This window comes from Polypterus senegalus, chromosome 1, assembly GCF_016835505.1.
Source record: "Polypterus senegalus isolate Bchr_013 chromosome 1, ASM1683550v1, whole genome shotgun sequence".
NCBI lineage: Eukaryota > Metazoa > Chordata > Cladistia > Polypteriformes > Polypteridae > Polypterus > Polypterus senegalus.
The window spans coordinates 69,211,395-69,237,278 of record NC_053154.1 but is presented as its reverse complement, the minus strand read 5'-3'; the positions used below and the strand labels follow the sequence as shown (position 1 = coordinate 69,237,278).

At 37.7% G+C, this 25,884-nt stretch overlaps 1 protein-coding gene across 6 annotated transcripts in view; it reads right to left on the bottom strand.

The window, feature by feature from the left end:
- The window catches only part of pogzb (pogo transposable element derived with ZNF domain b), a 187,406-nt gene that overhangs the window by 18,447 nt on the left and 143,075 nt on the right, over positions 1-25,884 (bottom strand). For all 6 annotated transcript variants that reach the window (XM_039750228.1, XM_039750237.1, XM_039750266.1 and 3 more), the window contains 2 exons: positions 25,581-25,640; positions 21,456-21,568 (listed from right to left, as the gene is read on the bottom strand). In XM_039750228.1, the coding sequence (XP_039606162.1) occupies positions 21,456-21,568; positions 25,581-25,640 (173 nt within the window). The remainder of the gene's footprint in view (positions 1-21,455; positions 21,569-25,580; positions 25,641-25,884) is intronic.

The following is a 25,884-nucleotide window of genomic DNA, read 5'->3' as shown; positions in this document are numbered from 1 at the left end:
TTTTAATTTCCAGAAACAGAAATAAAACTACAGTCTGCTATTTAACCTTCTGTGGTTAGTGTGGTCAACATAAGGTATTTTTACAATTTATAATTAAGTCAAGCACAGAAGCTAGTATTTTAAATAGTCGAGTACTAATTTTTAAAGTATGCTTACAAATTGTGACTTTTTTTTTTTTTTTAAAGTACCTGTTACTAAATGTCATATAATAATTTTCACTATGAATGTGTTGTAGACTCTAGAGGCTTGGTTAACATTAACGCTACAAATTAAATGATTTTTAATGATGAAACAAGTTAAAGAGGCTATTAAAAACCCAAAAGACAGACAAGAAAAGTTAAATGTATTAAATGAAAAAAAAACTGACTTTACTTTTATTATTTATTTATTCTACTCAACTCAAATGAATTCATAAATTAAGTATTAATTTTAAATATTGCATAAAATTTCTGCTTAATGAAACATTAAAGTTTTTGGTGTCTTACAGGTTAGCTGAGTGATCTTCTCAAACCTCCTTGCCTGCCCTACGTGTTAGTCCAAATGAGACTGAAGAGATCAGAAGTTTTAATGTGAGGCACACAAGTAAATGGAGGACAGAGGCAGCACAGATTTATGTAGCACAGATGTACCTTTTAGCAGAAATGTGATTTACTGTATATTATCAGGTCAGGTTGAACTTGTGCTGAAAGGGTACTGATGTTTTGAGAACATGTCAAAGAATGTTCTGAACTGAGGAGCAAGAAGCTTAGGAAAAAGGTGTTTCTAACAGTTTAAATAAATTAGCACAGTACTATTACTGACTACTACTTACAACAATAGAAACACGACAAATAAGGGATCATGTGGAAATACCTAAATATAAATTGAGAAAATGCAGCATTCATCCTTCATCAACACTGCTTAACCTTGTTGAGTTGAGAGGGCTAAAGTTTATCCTGGCAGCACTAGAGGCAAGGCAGGCACTGACCCTGAACAAGTTGCCAGTCCATCAAAAGACATGCACTGACACAGACATGTGAAGGAACACATACATACTTACTTACTTACAACGGTTACATTTATAATTGCTACCCCACTGAATTTGCTTCACCTCAAGTGTGGCAGAATCATAGGAATGTCTGCAAACTTTGTTGAACTTGGCAAAATGCACTGAATTCAGTGGGAAAGGAGAAACTAGTTTTGAGTGGATTAAAATAGTGTAAAGGTCTTTTAAGTGCTCCTGAGTGCTAGGGAAGTGTATTCCAATTAGTATGGGCTGATTACTGTGGCGGCGGCACGGTGGCGCAGTGGTAGCGCTGCTGCCTCGCAGTTAGGAGACCCGGGTTCGCATCCTGGGTCCTCCCTGCGTGGAGTTTGCCTGTTCTCCCCGTGTCTGCGTGGGTTTCCTCCGGGCACTCCGGTTTCCTCCCACAATCCAAAGACATGCAGGTTAGGTGGACTGGTGATTCTACATTGGCCCTAGTGTGTGCTTGGTGTGTGGATGTGTTTGTGTGTGTCCTGCGGTGGGTTGGCACCCTGCCCAGGATTGGTTCCTGCCTTGTGCCCTGTGTTGGCTGGGATTGGCTCCAGCAGACCCCCGTGACCCTGTATTCGGATTCAGTGGGTTAGGAAATGGATGGATGGATGATTACTGTGGCCAACTAATAACATGAATTATGAGGCAGTTGTGCTAATCACTGAGTATCCCCAAGAAAAAATTAATAGAATTAAATATATGAGTGCAGTAAAATATTTTTGAAGAAAGTGACAGGAAGCATGAATTCACTGAGGCTTGACCCTCACTGATTCCATAGTAGGTACTCACCTCTCAAACTGAAAAGTACAGTTTTTTTTTTCTCCCTTGACATGCTTGCTTGCTCACTCACTGACGCGAGTATAACACTAAAACACATGGACTCTTCAGTCCTTCCTGTTTGCATCAACTGCACAGCACTCTGGGTAATACTAATAAAGGAGTAGGCTTATACAGTACTCACAGGTCACATAAATGTCCATATGAAAAGACATTACAGTTAAGACACAAATACAGTGGTGTGAAAAACTATTTGCCCCCTTCCTGATTTCTTATTCTTTTGCATGTTTGTCACACAAAATGTTTCTGATTATCAAACACATTTAACCATTAGTCAAATAAAACACAAGTAAACACAAAATGCAGTTTTTAAATGATGGTTTTTATTATTTAGGGAGAAAAAAAAATCCAAACCTCCCCCACAGAAAAAAGTCACAAGAACTTAAATCAGGCGAGCACGGTGGCCACGGAACTGCCTCGCATAAAGAGATCACTCGACCTGGGAAAATCTCCTGCAAAATTCTGCATCGACGACGTGCTGTATGGGCAATAGCTCCATCCTGTTGGAACCAGAAGTCCTCTAGGTTGTGTTCTTCCCCATACTCTTCAATTTTCGGGTGCAGAAAATTCTCCAATATGTCGCAGTATCGATTGGAATTCACAGTAACTGTGACTCCACCCTCTTCAAAAAAGTAAGGCCCAATGACGCCTATAGACGACACAGCACATCAAATGGTCACCTTTGGGCTGTGAAGAGGTTGTGCATTGAGTTCGAGGGTTTTCAGCAACCCAGTAGCGAAAATTTTGTTTGTTCACTGTGCCAGAAAGGTGGAAATGGGCTTCATCGCTACTCAACAGAATGCCAGTGGGAGGCACAGCTGCGAGGATCCCATTACAGTAATCCATACGTCCTCCCCAGTCTGCCGGAGACAATTCCTGACCAATCATAATCTTGTATGGGTGTAAATGAAGGTCAGTATGCAAAATTTGCCTCACAGTTCTTTCCGAAATCCGAAGAGCTGAGGCATGTTTCCGTGCTGAACGCGTTGGAGACAACTCAATCGAAGCCCTCACTGCAGCAATGTTTTCGGGTGTTCTCACATTTTTGGGACGTCCGGGTGGTTTTCTCTTCAGTGCAGATCCTGTTCCCCTTACTCTTTGAACCCACAGCAAAATCGTTTTCCAGTCTGGAACACTTTCATTAGCACGTAAACCGAACTGTGTGCGAAACACCCTCTGCGTCGCAGCTACAGGTTCGCCATTTTTGAAAAAAGCCTCCACTACAAAGCCTTGATGCTCACCCGACCATGGCATGGTGACGACTGAAAACTTCATTATGTACCGTATCTAACGGAACGGACCGCACCCTTCTACCTGCTTTGGGGACCCCACAGTGATTTTTCGAAATGTGGGAGTTATTTCTGCTGCACTCATATTTGCAAGTTTTCTGCAGATTTTTAGTGTACCTGTAAAATGTGCGCCAGAAGAATAATTTCATCCTGTGTGCTGATTGATCTGGCATACCTCCCTTTACTAGAATCAACGCTGTATACTTGGAGAGCTGTCCCATCTAACATTGACTGCTGCAACTCTGTGAGGTAATGCTGCCCTTGCAAATCATCATCGGGTGTTTAATGGAAAAAGCATCATGAGCGGGCTGGCTGCACAGCAAATTTACAGGAAAATATACAGTAAATAGTATCATTGGTGAACCACACAAATTCACCACATAAAACTGATGATCAACTGAAGAGCTGATCGGCACTAAAAACTAACTTTTTTTTTCCTTGGACAAGTGAATCAGCAGAAACTAAAATTTAAATTTTATTTCAAAAAGTAAATTTTGAAAAATCCTGAAAAAACTTTAAAAGAATAAACTGAGACAAATAGAGACATAGAGAAACATATGATTAATATATACTTTTGTTTATTTTCTCAAATTAGATTCAACTAGGAATGTGTAAAAAGTACTTACTTGTTACCAAGTTTCTGTTTATTTTAACTGAGTAGTTAATGGTATTACAGTTTTCAGAAAGTTTTCAGACCACTTCAGGTATTCCAAATTTTGGTATTTTTCAGTAGTATGCTAAAATTTCTTAAATTCATTTTTTACCCTCATTGAGTAATACTTAATACTTCACAATGAAAAAAGTGAAAACAAGATTTTAGAAATTCCAACTAAAAAAACAAAAACAAAAAAAACCAACCTTAAACATAATCATGACATGAGTGTTCAGACCCTTTGACAGTTTGGCTCAGGAGAATCCCATTTTACTGCTAATTGTTGGAGTGTTTCTACACCTTGTTTGGAGGCTACTTGTAGCAAATTCAGTTGATGGGATGCAATTAGGAAAGGCACATATTTGTCTATATGATGTTCCACAATCACAGCAATAACCAACATCAGAATGAAGGAACTATCTACAAACCTTAGGGATAGATTGTGTCAAGGCACAGAATTGGCCAAGGCATTGAAGGTTCCTAAGGGCAGAGTGGCCTTCCAATGGCCACCACGTCAAATTCAGAAATCATGGGAGAAAAGCCATGGTAAGAAACGTGACCATGAACCTGATAATCACTTTGGCTGAGCTTCAGAGAACCTATGTGGAGATGTGAGAACCTTCAAGTCATGCCAAAACTTCACTGATCTAGGTAGAAGCTGTTTCTTATTTAACGAACCATTAAAGCCCACTTGGAGTTTGCAAAAAGGTATATAAATGACTCTCCGAACGTGTGAAACAACATTCTCTGATCTGATGAAGTGTCATGTCTGGAGGAAACCAGGCCATGCTCATCACTTACTGCATATAATACTGTTCCAATTGTGAAACATGCATAATGATGTGGACATGTTTTTCAGCAGCAGGGAATGAAAGACTAGTCAGGGTGGAAGAAAAGTCAAATGGATACAAGTACAGAGATATTCTAAAAAAAAAACTGCTCCAGAACTCTCTACACCTTAGACTGGGCTGAAGACTTATCTTCCAACAGGACAATGAACCTAAGCATAAATCAAAGACGGTAGAAGAGAGAATTAGGGACAACTTTGTGAATGTTCCTAAGTTGCCAAAACGGAGCTAGAACATAAACCTACTTGAACATCTCTGGAGAAAAAAAAAAACAACCTGAAAACAGCTCTCCACTGACGGTCTTTATCCAACCTGTCAGAACTCGAGGGTATCTGCAGAGAACGACAGAAAACCTACAACCGAAGAAGTCTGAAACCTGTCATGTCATATGCAAGATTCCAGGCTTTAATAGCTGTCAAAGGGACTTCAACTAATTACCAATGAAAGGGACTGAATACTTATATCAATGAAGTATTTAAAGTTTTTACTTTTAATACATTTGCAAACATTTCTAATATCTTGTTTCCACTTTGTAATTCAGGGTTATTAAGTGCTGCTTAATGTGCAGAAAAATATCATTTCCATGCCTTTGCACAAGGCTGCATCTTAAAAAAATGTGGAAAAAGTGAAGGGGTCTGAAAACTTTCTTGCTTGTTAACTAATATATAAGAATTTAATCAATGACCCAATAAAACATTTTTTGTTATTTTGCTTTACCTTGCATCACATTTCATGTCTAACTAATCATTGCCATTATAACAGGGTTATTTACAGAAATCATCATTGGCAAAAAAAAAATAAACTGCCTTCAAAGTAGTTTTATATGTTAATTCAATATTACCTAAAATTAGTGAAGTTTTATTTTCTTTTAAATATGGTCATATTTGATATCTTACAGTTGTTTCACAAATAACACTAAATTTGAGAAAGGCCTTTCCTTATGCTCAGATTTACACTCACTTTTAAGATACATTTCATGAAGACAACCATAACAGATGTAACATCTAGAGGTTGTATCCCCTTAATATGTCTAATTTTGCTTCCAACAGGCTTTTCGCCATTTTGCATAATTATAGATTTAAACTATCCACTAGGGATTTCAGCACTTTTTTTTTTACTGTTGGTATATTTTAAAAGGCATGTTTTAGAAATTTTCTTATAAACTTAACCTATACGGCAGGAAGTGTGGTATAGTGGTTACACTAGAATCCCTGAAGCCAACGAAGGAACTCTTAATCCTGGCCCACTTTAAATTCCTTCGCACCTCTCCATCATTCCTTACAGCTTACTTACAAAAGTTAGGCAGGTTTCATTTCGAAATTCTACGCGTAACAGTCATAACTGGAACTTACTTATGTACATATATAGAGGCGGAGTTGCGTTTCTCATCGTCACGCCTCCCACGTAATTGAGTGCCTGCCCATATAAGGCCGTCCGTCAGCGGCAATCCAATAGAAACACTCTACCGTTAAATATTCGTGGGTTTAGGGCTGTGCCTATGGAACGAAGATAAGATGGTCAGGGTGGTGTTTGGCACAAACTCAGCGAAAATGCGAGAGAAACTTTTAAGTGCCGGGTCTTAGCTAACATTAAAGAAAGCCGTGGACATCGCCCGAGATAGCACAAGCACAGCTCAGAACCTTCGATGCATGTAATCTGAGCAGCTCACGTGAACTGACTGTGAACGCAGAACACAGATAAAAAGCAACAGCTCCAAAGAGCGCTGAACAAAAAAGCATTACACAATTGAGAAGGCAGCAAAAGAATATGAAGCGAGTGATGCATACATGCATATTCATAAGTGCAGCTACTGCAGAAATAAAGCACACGGTGGAAAAAGTAAATGTCCAGCTAAGGAAGACAGTGTAAAAAAAAACCCGTGCATGCAGTGTGTGATGTCTCAAATAAAGAGGAAGACGAGCTGTTTATTGATGCAGTAAGAAAGGAATCGATGAATGAAACCTGATATGTTTACAACGGTTGACAAACACGGAATGTAACTTGAACACAACACATCCTCCAAATATGAACCAGATTGAAAGAAATGATGATAATCAAATCCTTGATGACAGCAAAACTCATAACAGTAAATTATATATATATATATATATATATATATATATATATATATATATATATATATATATATATATATATATATATAGAATACCAAGCAGCAGGAGAAGTAGTGTGCTAAAGAAGTTATGAAAAAGAAAAGGACAATGTAATTGTTTTGTCATTGTCATGAGTGTTGCTGGCATATATATATACATACATACATACATGTGTACATATATACACACACACATATACTATGGGGTGCGAAACAGGCAAATAAATAGATTTTATGAATATATAAAGTCGGCGTCAAGAATATATAAAGTCAAAACTTGAATATATAAAGTCATTCCTGGAATTTATAAAGTCAAAACTTGAATATATAAAGTCAGCGTCGGAATATATAAAGTCATTCCTGATTATATAAAGTCAACATCGGAGTATATAAACTCACTCCTGAATATATAAATTGAAAGTCAAAATCTATTGATTGAAACGACTCTGAACTGAACTAAGTTATCAAAAACTTATTCAGAAAAATAAATTAAAAAAACGCTGTTCGGTTAATGTTTTGAAAATGATGCATGTGCCCTGCCCAGGATTGGTTCCTGCCTTGCGCCCAGTGTTGGCTGGGATTGTCTCCAGCAGACCCCCTTGACCCTGTGGTCGGATTTAACGTGTTGGGAAATGGATGGATATTCCAGCGCTGACTTTATATATTCAAGATTTGACTTTATAGATTCCAGCGCTTACTTTATATATTCTGAAATATTCCAACGCCGTCTTTATATACTCAGGTTTTGACTTTATATATTTAGGAATGACTTTAGGCTATATATTCAAGTTTTGACTTTATATATTCCAGTGCTGACTTTATATATTCAAGTTTTGACTTTATATATTCAGAAACAAGTATTGACTTTATATATACCGACAGTGACTTTATATATACAAGTTTTGACTTTATATATTCGCGAATGACTTTATATATACAAGTTTTGACTTTATATAGTTAAATGTAGTCATCATTGCATAACGTTTTCTTTACCATAGAGCTCTTCCTGGTTTTCTACGTACTGCGTTGACAGTCAGTTCACGTGATTACGTGGGAGGCTTTATGATGTCACACGAAACTCCTCCCCCCACGGCTTTCGAGCTCAACTCCATTACAGTATATGTAGAAAAATAGCTTCCAGTTATGACCATTACGCGTAGAATTTCGAAATGAAACCTGCCCAACTTTTGTAAGTAAGCTGTTAGAAATGTGCCTGCCAAATTTCAGCCTTCTACCTACACACGAAGTTGGAGAATTAGTGATGAGTCAGTCAGTCAGGGCTTTGCCTTTTATTAGTATACATTATATATCTTTAAATATATATATAAAATAGATATATAATCTCTATACTAATAAAAGGCAAAGCACTCACTCACTCCCTCCCTCCCTATTTACTGTAATGGAGATGAGCTTGAACGCCGTGGGGGCGGAGTTTCGTGTGACATCATCACGCCTCCCACGTAATCACGCAGTACATAGAAAACCAGGAAGACCTCCAAAAAGCGCTGAAGAAAACATGCATTATCTAATTGAGAAGGCAGCGAAACAATAAGAAGCGAGCGAGTGACATATACAACCATGTTCATGAGTTATGCTACTTCGGAAACAAAGCACGATGTAAATCTACACTTTAAATTAAGTTCATAGACAGGCTGCCGCTGGTGTTTGTAATTTAGTGCCTGCCCATATAAGGCCGTCCGTCAGCGGCAATCCAATAGCAAACTCCCACTAAATATTCACGGGTGAAGGACTGTGTTTATGGAGAGGAAGACGAGATGGTCAGGGTGGTGTTTGACACAAACTCAGCGAAACTGCGAGAGAAAGTTTTAAGTGCCAGGACTAAGGTAACATTAAATACAGCCACGGACATAGCACGAGATGGCACCAGCACAGCTGGGAACCTTCGATGCATGTATACCGAGCAGCTCACGTGAACTGACGCAGTGCACAGATAAAAGGAAACAGTTCCAAAGAGCTGAACAAAACCGAATTACACAATTGAAAAGGCAGCAAAAATATGAAGCGTCTGATAAGCATATTCATAAATCCAGCTACTGCGGAAACAAAGCACACGGTGGAAAAAGTCAATGTCCCGCTAAAGGAAGACAGTGTAAAAAAAAAAAAAAACCCGTGCATGCAGTGTGTCAGGTCTCAGATAAAGAAGAAGACGAGCTGTTTATTGATGCAGTAAGAAACGAATCGATGAAAGAAACCTGTCATCTTTACAACGATTGACAAACACGGAATATAACTTGAACACAACACATCCTCCAAATACGAACTTGATTGAAAGAAATAATGATAATCAAATCCTTGATGACAGCAACACTCATAATGGTCACAAAACTATTACATTGACAATCATGTTACGTTATTTTTAAAATGTTTCCTTTTCTTAGCACAAGCACAGCTGAGAAGCTTCGATGCATGTACTCCATAATGCGTTAAAAAAAATAAACGCATTTAATCACACTTTGCATTCCAAGCAAAGGGGAACTTTTGTCAATGCATGATTTCCTGGTACATCGATTACATTGATGCACACATCAGAGCTACAAAAATGTAAGAGTCGGAAGAAAGCACGTTGCTAGGACTGATCGGAGGCAAATTTCATTTCAAAAGACTACCCGATGGAAGCCTTGATAAAAGCGTGGTTTTGTGCAAACTGTGCAAAAAGGAGTTTGCATACCACTGAAGCACTTCAACCTTACGGTACCATCTAAATGCAAAACATGTTACAGCGAGCACAGAAACTGGGCATGCTGTTAGCACTAGCTGTATGAGTTCGAGTACCAACAAAAGGTGTCGGCAGCCCAAACCTGATGAAATGACTGGCTTCAGGACCAAAATTAGTAAGTCAACATCGGTCAAACTTACAAATTCTCTCGCAAAATGGATTGCTTTGGACTGTAGACCACTAACAGTGGTGAAAGATAGGGGGTCAGAAGATGTGCTACAGTTAGTGTTGGGTGATCCAACTTTCCAACTGCCGTGCCGATAGACTATTTCAAGTAAAATTCAACAGCTTTATGACACTGAAAAGCAAGCAAAATGAGATGCATTACAGAAAGTGGACTTTGTGGCTCTTACTGGGGATCATTGGACTTCCGTGACCGTTAGTAATTCTAATTACATCTAATTGCAAAATATTCAATGATCACACTGTTTTAGCCTAATGTACAAAATAATTTTGGCTAAGGTTACTCAGAGTTTAAAGGTGAAGCTGGTCAAATTACCTTTTATGTTTCTGCCTTATTTTTTTAAGAAGAAAAACTGCACTTTGTTGAAATTTTTGTTATTATTATTTAAAGACAATACCATTCTGAAAATGTACTTAAAGTACTTAAAATACCACTTTATTTTTAAGTCTGCCCAATTTTAGCCAGGGATGATATTTTTGTTTCTGTTTCAAATTGAAATGCAGTTTAAATGCATTTTTTTTTCCGAAATTAAAAGAGCTTGAGTTTACAATATTCATGTCCATGTCTATTATTTGATTCTGTCGCCCACTAAAACCCTTTTAAATTAAAAAAAAAAAAAACATTTGTTTTTTGGGACAAATTTTCTTGTGCGATTACATACGATTAATCAAGATTAATTAATTACAAAGCCTATATATATATATATATATATATATATATATATATATATATATATATTTATATACACATATATATATGTTTATTTGTGTGTGTGTGTGTGTGTGTGTGTGTGTGTGTGTGTGTGTGTGTATGTATATATATATATATATTTTGTCGCATGCGGCTGGGGGAGACCGCCCTGGTTGTGTTGGGGGCCCCGGTGCCTGAAGAAACCCGGAGCCCAGCACTTCCGCCACACCAGGAAGTGCTGGGGGGAAGAAGACTGGGGACACCCGGAGGGCTTCCGGATGCGCAGCCGGCACTTCCGCCACACGGGGGTGTGTCCGCGTGGGATTGCCAGGAAAGCAGCTGGAACCCATCTGGGTTGCTAATTAAGGGGCCACCTCCCTTCCGTCGACAGCAAGAGTCGGGTGGAAGAGGACAGAGCTCGAGACATATGTATGTATGTGTATATATATAACAGCAACATGTAACAGCAACACTCATAACAGTGACAAAACAATTACATTGACAATTATGTTACGTTATTTTCAAAATGTTTCCTTTTCTTTTTCATTACTTCTTTAACACACTACTTCTCCGCTGCGAAGCGCGGGTATTTTGCTAGTGTTATTATATTATAGTAATAATAATAATAGCAGCTCACTACTGAAAACGCCAGGACTTGAACCGACAACCTTTTGATTATAAGGCAGCAGTTCTTACCCTGCACCATCCAAGAATACATATTAGCCTTCTGTCAAGAATATATTTCGCTATATTCTTGAATAAAAGTTCACGTGTTTATTTGATATTTGGACTAAAGTCTTCACACATTATACACTTCACGTCATTATTAGTACAACATGAAAAAAGTTTCTGTTTGTATGTGTTCAGCATTTTTTGCCTTGCATTTCCTTTCATCCTACACTTACCTAGATCTTTGTAGACATGGAAAACACATGAAATTCACGTATTCCAAATAACAATACACTGTATCATTTACCCTATACAACTTCATGCACCTGACACGCAGATAAGCAGCCTTGGCTTGAGCTGGGAGAACTTGTGCCTGAGTTGACTTCCGTCAAGAGAGGGTGGGGTTGGAACAGCAGGCTGCTTGTGATCATTTACAAAACAAAACACACTGATAGAAAAGTGCGAAGGAATTTAAGCTGGGCCAGGATTACGAGTTTTTTCACAGGCTTCAGGGATTCTAGTGTTAAGGCATTGATGTCCAACCCTGATGCTGTCAAATCCCACTACTGACACTGTGTGACCACGAGTAAATCACTTGACCCGACTGTACTGGAAAACCAATTGTATCATAAATGTTGTATGTCGCCTTGGATAAAGGCGTCAACCAAATTAGTAAATGTAAAATTCTTACATGTTTTAAAATAATATTTTCTATAATTTATTATTCCATAATGGTAAAAAAATTAAATAGGTATATCCAGTATTTGGGCCATAGAGAAGTTTCAAGAAATAACCTATATCCCACTACCAAAAATAAGGATTTGCCTTACAAAAGAGCATGTGTATAAAGAATTATGGCTCCACACAGTGACAGCCACATGATTTTGATGATATCTTGCATCTGCTATAGTCCACATTCAAAAATAATTCTTCTAAGCAAAAGTAAATGTGGCAATAGGGGTTTCTTTATGTTGGGTAAATTTCAGTGAAGTTAATGTTGCAGTATATTGTTCCTAAACATAATGATTATTTATTACACGGCACCACAATGCTATTTTGTTTTGCATGATTCCTGTTACCAGTACACTGTACCTGGTTGTCAAGGACACTAGTTTCAGATGGCGCCAAGTCTTACATCATCAGTGCGACCCCTTAAATACCAGCACATGATTAATTCATATTCGTGATTTGGATAATGACTTTGATTTCTGGTTAGTGATCAGGTTTTAGTGCAGTATGTTTCATCTTCTGGGTTTTGGCTACGTTTCATCTCCTGGACCTCTTCCAGCCTTCGGGTAGAAAAAGTATGATTTTTCTTTTTTAATATATGAATTTGTTGTTATTGATTCTGATAGCGAAGCCTCCAATTATTAAAATGTTTAAAAATAATTTTGGACACAAGCTTTCCGTTTTCTTTACATTTTATATACATTTGTATAAATAACTGATAAGATATGATGCACTGCACAGAGTGAACGAGGGTGCTAGGTTACCACTGTCAGCACTGGTACATTACAATGGGCCAATAACAGTCATTTACATCACTTCCTGCATATTAATCTTTCTCGTTACCACATCGTTATAGATGCCATCGGCTTCTGTTGCACTGTTTTCTGTGTTGCTTTTGCAGTCGCTTTCTTCATCAAACAATCTGATCTCCACCCTGTCAGTTTGCTCTTCTTCGTGCACTTTGTCATTGCAGCTTTAAGCAGGTATTGCTTTTCTGTTGTTTTATGTGCTTATTCATTTTCTAGCAGGATAGCCATATGAGGGAAGTAGGACATGGCTAGAAAACATGCCCTGGCCTTAAAGCCAGAGCAAAACACTATTAATGCCAGATAAAAAGACTCAGTTTGTGGATATGACCCTCTGTGGAATGCAGACTCCAAGCCATATCTGATAAGATCATCGATCACAGACCAAGCAACTCTCAGAGGTATGAGCTGAACACCCAAGTTCAAACAATGGTCCGTAACTCAAGGCATGACAACTTTGTGGGACAGAACTTTGCACCAGTGGTCAACCTAAAAGGATGAGTTTATCTGCACCCAAGAAGCAATTGACAAGACCTCTAATTCATCCTTTAAAAATACTTTTAAGTCCCTAATTCATTGCTTTCTCCATCAAGCTCTATAGCCGGCCGTAACATCTGCTGTATAGCAGAGATCCCCAATGCTTATAGGATGGCCATAATAATGTTGGAACAATCCATTCTATTCCAAAATGGCAAAGAGGTCTGGGCTGAAAAAATGAAATACTGTCCCGTAACAGCAAATACCCGAGAATAGGAAGCCCATGTATGAGAGGCAATACGTTCACCTTGCTTATGACCAGCCTGACTGAACACCAGCTGACCTAGCAGCCTTACATTTGCTAGCAACCAAAGACACTGTGTGTGTAAAAAACTCAGAGAAACTAAACAAAGGAGGAAACAAACTCCTGAAATAAAAAAAAGCGTGAAAGATTTTTCCACATCTCTCTGGAGGAAGTCGACCAAGAAAGGAGCAAACAATTACTTACTTAAAACCATAACAATAACATTTATTTAAATAGCACATTTTTGTTCAAATGATGTAGCTCAAAGTGCTTTACAAGATGAAGAAAGAAAAGTTTATAAAAAACAAAAATAAGACTAGGCAAAACTAAATAACAAAGAATAACTGGGGGGGGGGAGGGGGGGGAATAAAATAAAAACAAAATCTGTAGGAGGATCCAAGGCCACAAGACCTCCAGCCCCCACTGGCCATTCTACCCAACATAAATTATCTAAAACAGTTCTAATGGTTTTCAGGCTTCACGTGCACCTACTTTGATTCCGAGAACAATTAATTGTGCTTTAAGAGAACAAAGCCAACTAATATATTATGGTATTAGTGTCACTGTAACTGAAAGGTAATAACCTTGTGAAAGATAAGTTCTGACAATTATGAGCTGCTCCTTCTAAATCCAGTATGAAAGTATAGAGCATCTCTCTCTCTCTCTCACACACACACACACACACACACACATTCTTATAAGGTGTGGGTAGTAGGAACACAGCATTGGCTAGCTCTAAGCAAATGAATGCCCCTATATGAACATAAAAAGCCTAATAACTAGCTAAAAAACATCCATCGTGAACAAGTTACACGAAAGATCAGAATTCATAAATTATGTGACTTTTTCCATAGGAAAGAAAAAGACATATCTAAGCAAAGATATAGAATTTATAAATGATATGCCTTTGTCTATAGGAGAGAGAAAGTCAAAGAAGCTTTCGTAATTTTATGTTTTCTGTTGTTTATTGTTGTCCATCTATAGATATCTACACACAGGCAAAACCTGTGTTAAAACTTTGTAAATACCATCCTCGGTTGTTCATCACCATCAAAGACTATTTATACTCTAAAGAAATGTTTTTCAACTGGTGTGCAATGAGAGCTACCCAGGTGTGCCACACAGGACTGCCTATATGAGCGGGCAAGGGGATGAAGCAGCTAGGAAAATTTGTCAAAATGCTCACTAAGTGCTGTGTCTGCGAACTCAACCTCCTCTTTTTTTTTTGCCGCCCCTTCGGACAGTTTAGCATATGTATATATGTAATGCTTTTGTGGTTGGTAGAATTGTGATGAGTCTTGGGATTTTCTAGGTTACAAAAAGTGTGTCAACACAGAAAAACAGTTAGAAAACAAACCTCTAACTACACCTTTGCTTCTGGCTTGCTAAAATTTTCTCTGTAGCAGCTATCTTGGTTAAAAACTGACACTGGGCATTACTTGGGTGGTTATGTAGTATTTTTTGCATAAATTAGCAAAGATACTGCAAACTGGAATAATGGGCATGGATAATCATTACACTTTAGTTTCTGAAAATTTGTCATTATATTAGGGCAGTAAGCACTGTAAGCTAACTGGGACATCGGCAAGTTAAATACATGGATACTAGAGACACATATATACATATACACAATATATATATATATATATATATATATATATATATATATATATATATATATATATATATATATATATATATATATATATACAGTGGAGGAAATAATTATTTGACCCCTCACTGATTTTGTAAGTTTGTCCAATGACAAAGAAATGAAAAGTCTCAGAACAGTATCATTTCAATGGTAGGTTTATTTCAACAGTGGCAGATTGCACATCAAAAGGAAAATCGAAAAAATAACTTTAAATAAAAGATAGAAATTGATTTGCATTTCATTGAGGGAAATAAGTTTTGAACCCTCTAACAAAAAAGACTTAATACTTAGTGGAAAACCCTTGTTTGCAAGCACAGAGGTCAAACGTTTCTTGTAATTGATGACCAAGTTTGCACATTTTAGGAGGAATGTTGGTCCACTCCTCTTTGCAGATCATCTCTAAATCCCTAAGGTTTGAGGCTGTCTCTGTGCTACTCTGAGCTTGAGCTCCCTCCATAGGTTTTCTATTGGATTAAGGTCCGAGACTGACTAGGCCACTCCATGACCTTAATGTGCTTCTTCTTGAGCCACTCCTTTGTTGCCTTTGCTGTATGTTTTGGGTCATTGTCGTGCTGGAACACCCATCCACGACCCATTTTCAGTTTCCTGGCAGAGGGAAGGAGATTGTCGCTCAGGATTTCACGATACATGGCTCCGTCCATTTTCCGTTAATGCGATTAAGTTGTCCTGTGCCCTTAGCAGAAAAACACCCCCAAAGCAAAATGTTTCCACCCCCATGCTTGACGGTGGGGACGGTGTTTTGGGGGTCATAGGCAGCATTTTTCTTCCTCCAAACACAGCGAGTTGAGTTAATGCCAAAGAGCTCTATTTTGGTCTCATCAGACCACAGCACCTTCTCCCAGTCACTCTCTGAATCATTCAGGTGTTCATTGGCAAACTTCAGACGGGCCTGCACATGTGCCTTCTTGAGCAGGGGACCTTTGAGCCCTGCAGGATTTTAATCCATTGCGTGTAATGTGTTTCCAATGGTTTTCTTGGTGACTGTGGTCCCTGCTAATTTGAGGTCATTAACTAACTCCTCCCGTGTAGTTCTAGGATTCTTTTTCACCTTTCTCAGAACCATTGACACCCCACGAGGTGAGATCTTGTGTGGAGCCCCAGAGCGAGGTCGATTGATGGTCATTTTGTGCTCCTTCCATTTTCGAACAATCGCACCAACAGTTGTCACCTTCTCTCCCAGCTTCTTGCTAATGGTTTTGTAGCCCATTCCAGCCTTGTGCAGGTCTACAATTTTGTCTCTGACATCCTTGGACAGCTCTTTGGTCTTTCCCATGTTGTAGAGTGTGGAGTCTGCTTGATTGATTGATTCTGTGGACAGGTGTCTTTTATACAGGTGACTAGTTAAGACAGGTGTCCTTAATGAGGGTGACTAATTGAGTAGAAGTGTCTAACCACTCTGTGGGAGCCAGAACTCTTAATGGTTGGTAGGGGTTCAAAAACTTATTTCCCTCAATGAAATGCAAATCAATTTCTATCTTTTATTTAAAGTTATTTTTTCGATTTTCCTTTTGATGTGCAATCTGCCACTGTTGAAATAAACCTACCATTGAAATGATACTGTTCTGAGACTTTTCATTTCTTTGTCATTGGACAAACTTACAAAATCAGTGAGGGGTCAAATAATTATTTCCTCCACTGTATATATATATACACATATATAAATATACATACACACACACACAGGGAGTCCTCGGGTTACGACGCTCACTCCCATAAAAACTTTCAAAAAAAAAAATTGAGACGTGACAAGTTTCGGATTACGTGGTTAGCATCGTACGTACAGACTTACAGGGGCTAACTAGTTTGGTTGTGCGTGGCGGAAGTATGGGGCATATGAATGAGGGAGTTGGCAAACTACAGTACAGTAGTTTGGTTGCGCGCAGTGGAAGTATGCAGTGTATGAGTGAGGGAGTCGGCGAACTACAGGTAGTTTGGTTGAGTGCAAAGCAAAGTGTATACGGGTGACTTTTTGGCTCTTATCATGGCTTCTAAACGAAAGTCACAGTCTTTAGAAGGTAGTGCTTTGAAGAAGAGGAAGACCATCACGATGGAAGTGAAATTAGACATTTTAAAGAATTTAGAAAAAGGAGAATCAGCGACGAACATTGGCCACACACTAAGCCTTAGCCGCTCTACAGTAGCAACAATTTTCAAGGATAAAGACCATATCCTAGGGCATGTAATAGGATCAGCCCCTATGAAATTGACTGTGATTACTTAACAGCGAAGTGGCATAATGAATGAGATGGAAAGATTGCAAATTTTTTTCAGCGGCATATACCAGTAAGTCTAATGTTGATTCAGGAAAAGGCTAAGCAATTGTTTCAGGCAATAAAAGGGGGAAGTTAGTGAAAGTGAAGAGTTTGTGGCTAGTAGGGGTTGGTTCACTGTTACTATAGTACAGAGTACATTACAGTATATCATTATTTCCTTTTTCTTTGGCTTAGTTGTATTTTTATGTTCTAAATTATTATTTTACAACTGTGTTAGGATAGGTAAGTGACTTAGGCTAGGGTGTGTTTCGACTTACACCAAAATTCGGGTTACATCACTGTCGTAGGAGCGGAACTGTGTCATACCCCGAGGACACCCTGTGTAAATATATATATATATATATATATATATATATATATGAAAAAGTTTGGGAACCCCTCTTAATTCTTTGGATTTTTGTTTATCATTGGCTGAGCCTCCAAAGTAGCAACTTTCTTCTAATATATGACATGCCTTATGGAAACAGTAGTATTTCAGCAGTAACATTACGTCTATTGGATTAACAGAAAATTAGACAGGTGCATAAACTTGGGCACCCAAACAGAGATATTACATCAAAACTTAGTTCAGCCTCCTTTTGCAAATATAACAGCCTCTACATGCCTCCTATAGCCTTTGATGAGGGTCTGGATTCGGGATGGAGGTCTTTTTGACCAATCTTCCATACAAAATCTCTCCAGTTCAGTTAAATTTGATGGTTGCCGAGCATGGACAGCCTGCTTTAAATCATCCCATAGATTTTCGATGATATTCAAATCAGGGGACTGTGACGGCCATTCCAGAACATTGTACTTCTCCCTCTGCATGAATGCCTTTGTAGATTTTGAACTGTGTTTTGGGTCATTGTCTTGTTCGAATATCCAACCCCTGCGCAACTTCAACTTTGTGACTGATGCTTGAACATTATCCTGAAGAATTTTTTGATATTGGGTTAAATTCTTTCGACCCTCGACTTTAACAAGGGCCCCAGTCCCTGAACTAGCCATACAGCATGATGAAACCTCCACCAAATTTGACAGTACGTAGCAGGTGTTTTTCTTGGAATGTGTTGTTCTTTTTCTGCCATGCAAGTGCTTTTTGTTATGACCAAATAAAATTTTTGTCTCACCAGTCCAAAGCACTTTGCTCCAAAATGAATTTGGCTTGTCTAAATGAGCATTTGCATACAACAAGCGACTCTGTTCGTGGCGTGAGTGCAGAAAGGGCTTCTTTCTCATCACCCTGCCATACAGATGTTCGTTCTGCAAATAACGCTGAATTGTTGAACGATGTACAGATACACCATCTGCAGCAAGATGTTCTTACAGGTCTGGAGGTGTTCTGTGGGTTGTCTGTGGCCATTCTCACAATCCTACGCATATGCTGTTCCTGTATTTTTCTTGGCCTGCCAGACCTGGGTTTAACAGCAACTGCGCCTGTGGCCTTCCATTTCCTGATTACAGTCCTTACAGTTGAAACTGACAGTTTAAACCTCTGAGATATCTTTTTGTAGCCTTCCCCTAAACCATGATACTGAACAATCTTTGTTTTCAGATCTTTTGAGAGCTGCTTTGAGGATCCCATGCTGTCACTCTTCAGAGGAGAGTCAAAGGGAACCACAACTTGCAATTGACCACCTTAAATACCTTTTCTCATGATTGGACATACCTGTCTATGAAGTTCAAGGCTTAACGAGCTAATCCAACCAATTTTGTGTTACAAGTAATCAGTATTGAGCAGTTACATACATTCAAATCAGCAAAATTACAAGGGGACCCAAATTTTTGCACAGCCACTTTTTCGCATTTGATGTAATTTCATACAAATAAATACTGCTTCACTAAAAATCTTTGTTCAGAAAACACCCCAGTACTCAGATGTTCCTAGGAAATGAAAGACATACCACTGTTATCTTTTTTGTTGAAAGTAGAGTAAATTATTATGTAGGCTGAGTGGGATTCCCAAACTTTTTCATATGACTGTATACCTTTTACATATTTTTTCTTTTGCATATACCTATCTTTAATTATCCTTATGTTGAAAATAAATAGTTTTATTTTGTTTACTGCAACAAGCATATCTGAGTTATGTGCAAAAGTAAGGCTATGTCCACATCCAGACTACAACAGAGAAAGTGAAAGTGTTCATGCTGACGTTTCTTTATACATTGTACATATATTTTCATATTTTTGACATCCTGGTCAGAAAGTGAAACAGATTCTGAATGGGGCAATTTTTTAAATGAAATTAGAGCATTTAAGGTAAGATTTTATTCCAAGATTTAGATAAATAGATTTCATTTTATTCTTTCAAATTGCCTGACTATGTATGTTTTCTACTGCCACAACTATATGTACTGCCTCTCTACAACTTTTCATTTGAATAAGTTACTTGAACAAATAACAAATGGAACTGCTCATCAAAAATAGTATATCCAGGTTTAAAATAGTATACAGTGATCCCCTGCCTATCGCAGAAGTTACGTTCCAGACCCATCAGCGGTAGGTGAAAATCCGCGATATAGAAAGACCATATAAATACATTTTTTTTTTTATAGTTTAAGCTTTAAAATACCCCTCCCACATGCTTTAAACACATGTAAACTTATTAAAACACTAACGCTTTCCTTCCCGAAGCATATCCAGGAGTTTTACCTTCTCCTGAATGATCACGGTCTTCTTCTGGCGCTTAGGCTCACTACTACCAGAAGGCACAGAAGATGCAGGATGCTTGGGAGTCATCATAGGGCTTAAAACAAAACTAAAAGTTCACAAAAAGTTTGCTCACAACAATCAGACCACAAGCAAGGTACGAGATACGTAGAGAACTGAGATGCGTCGGGGACCCACACTCGCTGTTCTTGCGAGATTACACCACATTAGTAGCAGCCAATTGGAGCCCAAGAGAATGAAAATCCCGCACTGATTGGTTGAGTCTCTTCTTTCAGCCAGGCCTTGTAAGAAATCATCTGGGTACTGTAACGCAAAACTCTTTGTCTACCATAGTGTACAATGTACGTATATTTAATGATTTACTGTATAGCTTAAATGTTCATTATTTTATATACATATTGACATTTTACTGCATTTAAGTCAATATTTACAGTTATGTTATAGTTATAAATTATAACACGTATTGTTCTCACAAACTCTTGTCTAGCACTCGTAGTGACAAATGAAAAGCTTATGTACATTTCTTTGTGAATTGTAACTCTGTCAACGTATTCCTGTTTGCAGCAGTATGTTTTTTGATTTACTACTGTACTGCTTAAATGTTACGTATACGTTAGTTATTATAAATTATAATATCGTTCTAACAAACTTTTGTCTAGCACACGTAGTAACTTCTGAAAACTGTATGCTTTGTTATGAATTGGCTGCAAAGTACACTACAGGTAAGATGTACTTATTGAATTTTTATTCTATTTTTATTTGTATACAGTACAGATATATATATATGTTACAATTACAGTAATACATTGTTGTTATTAATAGATTAGCATAGAAAAATGCTTATTCCAACGTAAAAAAGTTGTCAAAAGCCCATAAAAAAAGAGATCACTATAAAACCACAGATTTACGCGATAGAAAAGTAGATATGTTCCACCAAAAAATCTGTGATATAGCGGGGGTGCGATAGCTGAACCGTGATATAGCTGGGGATCACTGTATCTGGTTTAAAAGAAAGACACTAAAGAGAACTCAAATAATTTATCTATTTGGAAAACAGAGTGCAGACATAATTTCTATCAAATTTCTATTAAAAAGGCTCACTGAAAGCTATGCTACCTTGATAAGTGATGTAATACATATAATATGATGTGCAATTGAAGTGTGCATCAACAACTACCACAACACTAGAACTGATATATATTATAATACAAACGTGAAGTTTACATGTTTTCTGCCTTGCTTTCAGAGCTGCCAGAACAGCTCTGGTCCTTGTCAGCCCTGATTTTGATTAAATGTTTTGATAATACCATATTAAAAAAATAAAAATGACATCTTCATGATTTATTTAATTTACTCAGGCATTATAAGTCTTCTGTTTTAATGATGTAAAGGTACACTTCCCCCTCATCTCAATTCAGTTGTCTAGATATAAAACGATGGCTGCGTGGAAAGGTAAATTAAGAGTGGGTAAAAATTTTGAGAACAAAGAATGAAGAGAAACTTACCAGGATCACTGTATATCATAAAGCTGTGAGCTGGATTCTGAATAAGATGCTTGGCCATAGAATCTCCGAGGTGCGTTAAGAAAGAACAAGATGAACAAGTCATCTTAATACAGCTAAGAAAAAAATAAAAAGTATTCATGTGAATTAACTTATTTCTAGGGAAATACATATTTTTAACTTTGCCCGTGGTGCAAAGTTAAGATCAGGGGTCTCATGTATAAATGGTGCATCCACACAAAAATGTTACGTGCCTTCATTTCCACACTCACTTAGAGATGTGTAAAACAAACAAAAAAAAAAAAAACAAACTTGGCATAAAGCCATGCACATTTTCATGGCAGCCTCACACCTTGCATCCACACATTTATGCTCAGTTTTGCAAACAGGTGGCGCCCAGCGCCAAAGCAGCGCTAATGTTTCTGCCTTGTTCCCCTTTCTTTTTTAGATTCACATCCATTACGTGGGTTTTATCAAATACACTGAAATGAATTGCATATTGCTTACAAATTTAAAATCAATCCATCCATCCATTATCCAACCTGCTATATCCTAATTACAGGGTCACGTGGGTCTGCTGGAGCCAATCTCAGCCAACACTGGGCACAAGGCAGGAAACAAACCCCGAGCAGGGCGCCAGTCCACTACAGGGCATGCAAACACACACACACACATACACACTCCCACACACTAGGGACAATTTAGAATCGCCAATGCACCTAACCTGCATGTCTTTGGACTGTGAGAGGAAACCGGAGGACCCAGAGGAAACCCACGCAGACATGGGGAGAACATGCAAACTCCAAACAGGGAGGACCCAAGAATTGAACCCAGGTCTCCTAACTGTGAGGCAGCAGCGCTACCCACTGTGTCACCGTGCCGCCCTACAAATTTAAAATGGTGCACGGAATAGTCGAACTACTTCAACTATCATACCTGCTTTAGCGTTGTTAGAAGGCATTGCAAATGGAAGAATTAGAAGGGAGTGTGCATTTACAAATGATGATGACTGGCTTCTAAGTTGATTTAGATTTCCAAGAGCTATCAGCTATCCTCTTGGAACTGTGTGCTGTTAGAATACTAGAATTTATACTTGACATCATTTTTTTGATATAATGCATTAAAGTATGTATATTACATTTTACAGATAAATTGTTAAATACAGATAAATTGTTAACTTAAATAATGTATACTGTTAATAATTATAGATGTGGGGGCAAGGTGCCACTGTAGTAGCGATGAGCTGGCGCCCATCCAGGGATTGTTCCTGCCATGCCCTCTATGCGTGCCTGGACTGGAGCAATCCTGGATAAATGAATGGATGGATGGAATAATTTAACATGTATAATTTTTTGAAGAATCGGCATTTCTAAGCCTACTGAAATTTCTAAAGCCTGACTTTACATTTATTATAGACACTTATTTTGTGGTGACTAGTTATGTACAGAAAGAAACGGAAGTACAGGAATTGGGGGTTGGTAAGTTTGACTGAGACAGTACTGCTGACATAAATTACTCCATCTATGAGACACCAGCAAACCACTACTGCTGCACGACTAAGTTTACTACATGCTTTAATTTATTTTTTGGTAATGAAAATGATATGAAATATACACTTTAGCATTCTAAAATGTTCAGAGAGCTATAATATCATGAACGTAATGTATTCTGTATGGCAATCACTGCCTACTCGTTCCTAACAGTTTCAGAGAAAGCACATTCAAGAAGCACAGAGCGATTAACGACTAGGTCAGGGAATACTTAGAATACGGAACATGTAATGTGCTACTTTAGCTATTATGGGATCTGACAAACTCTAGTGAATTAAATATGGATTTTAAGATGAAGTTTATGACATTCTACTTTAATGACAAAATAAACTACGAGATTACAGTGGAAATTTTGAGATTAAAGACGACATTTCAACTTTAATCTCAACATAGACCTTTTTTCCTTCACTGTGTCCCTAATATGTCTCTGTATGACACTCAAACACTCGCCTTTTCATGTCGATTATATCTGACCACTTATTTTTTATTTCAGCACTGTGCAACTTTCTGAAATTGAACTTTTGAATGTTTTCGCAATGCTGTGACATTTCCCCTTGTTGTTTATACAACTGCTTAGGCCACCAAATAGTATGTTTATTTTTTGCCTCCACTTCACTGTGCAGGGCCCTATATATTGCATTCGCTGAAATTCTTCTTTTTTCTATGTTTTTGCCACTGTCTTTTATTGAAACACTGAACAGAAGGGGATATTTATACTGATTTACAAATTCAAAGATGAGAAATTTAGGGAGGAGTCAGGGTGGGGCTGTAGGCACGTGCAGCTGCGTAAAAATTCACATTCACTGGGATTTATAAAGGGAAAGTGCGTGGAACTTTCCTTACACACAGTTTTATGAATCTGAATTTTTTTTGTGTGTACAAACATTTTTAGTTTTGCCCATATGTCATGTTTTAGTGAGAATTCTACACAAGGTGTTATACATGAGGCCCCAAGTCTTTTGTCTGAAACTTGCATTATGGCCAAATTTTATATTTTAATATTTAGTCTGGAAACTTTTTTTTTTTTTTTTTTTACAGAGTTCAATTTGCATAGCTTCAACTCTATTTAGGACAGAATTTAATATTAATAAATGCAAAGGTTGTTTGTTGACTTTACTTCAAATATCTTTCCTTGGACAGCAAAAACACCAGGCCAAATAATTATAAAAGTAAGAAAAAAAAGGTTTAACCTTGTTCCAGTTTTAAACTGGGTAGTATTGTGCTGAAGTGGTTAGTACTTGTATCTCACACTCTCACATATTCCAGCAGCTGCACACACTCATTCTGGACCAATGCACAGTCACCAGACAACCTGTAATGCATGTATTTGGGATGTGTAAAGAAAACCAATGTACTAAAATGATTTAAATATATATATACATAAAAATTACAAGTCTAGTTTTTAGGCAGATCTCCTACTCCACTGTGCTGCCCATTACAGTAACTGACAGTTTTATTCCAAAAAAGTTGGGACACTAAACAAATTGTGAATAAAAACTGAATGCAATGATGTGGAGATGGCAAATGTCAATATTTTATTTGTAATAGAACGTAGATGATAGATCAAACGTTTAATCCGAGTAAATGTATCATTTTAAAGGAAAAATATGTTGATTCAAAATTTCACGGTGTCAACAAATCCCAAAAAAGTTGGGACAAGTAGCAATAAGAGGCTGGAAAAAGTAAATTTGAGCATAACGAAGAGTTGGAAGACCAATAAACACTAATAAAGTCAATATGAATGGGTATAAAAAGAGCTTCTCAGAGTGGCAGTGTCTCTCAGAAGCCAAGATGGGTAGAGGATCACCAATTCCCACAATGTTGTGCAGAAAGATAGTGGAGCAATATCAGAAAGGTGTTACCCAGCGAAAAATTGCAAAGACTTTGCATCTATCATCATCAACTGTGGCCAAATGGCCAGTCTGCAGTCCAGATCTTTCACCTATAGAGAGACATTTGGCGCATCATAAAGAGGAAGGTGCGACAAAGAAGGCCCAAGACGATTGAACAGTTAGAGGCCTGTATTAGATAAGAATCGGAGAGCATTCCTATTTCTAAACTTGAGAAACTGGTCTCCTCGGTCCCCAGTCGTCTGTTGAGTGTTGTAAGAAGAAGGGGAGATGCCACACAGTGGTGAAAATGGCCTTGTCCCAGCTTTTTTGGGATTTGTTGACACCATGAAATTCTGAATCAACATATTTTTCCCTTAAAATGATACATTTTCTCAGTTTAAACTTTTGTTCCGTGATTTATGTTCTATTCTGAATAAAATATTAGAAGTTGGCACCTCCACATCATTGCATTCAGTTTTTATTCACAATTTGTATAGCGTCCCAACTTTTTTGGAATCCGGTTTGTATTATATGAACACACAATTACACACTCTCTCTCTTTCTCTCACACACACACACTCATACAAGGTTGCAATAGCAAGGTGTCAACCTTTTACAATGCATAAAACTAAATTCAATCACCTGATAACCTATTATAACATTTTTAAAAAAAACTAGGTTGCAAAAAATGATAAATCATCATTCACTTTATATATCTTGACTATGGAAGGAAACGGGTACATTACCTGGGTAATGGTTTCTTGTATAATGCCAGATATTTAGGACTTTTTCTAGGCACATGATTGCTAGGAACAGAAAAAAAGAAAAAAAAAGGTCAGGGTTAAAGGGAAGGTCAACTTTATTTAAAGGATTCTAAAGTCAGAAACTACCAACAAAACAAAAAGATACCACATAATGTGATACCCTTGGTGACTTGTTTGCATTGACAAAGACAACTTTACAATACATCTAATTATTAATACATCAGAAAGAATATGAAACTCACCACAAATGCACAAATATGATTTTTGTATTACAAGTGGTCCCCAG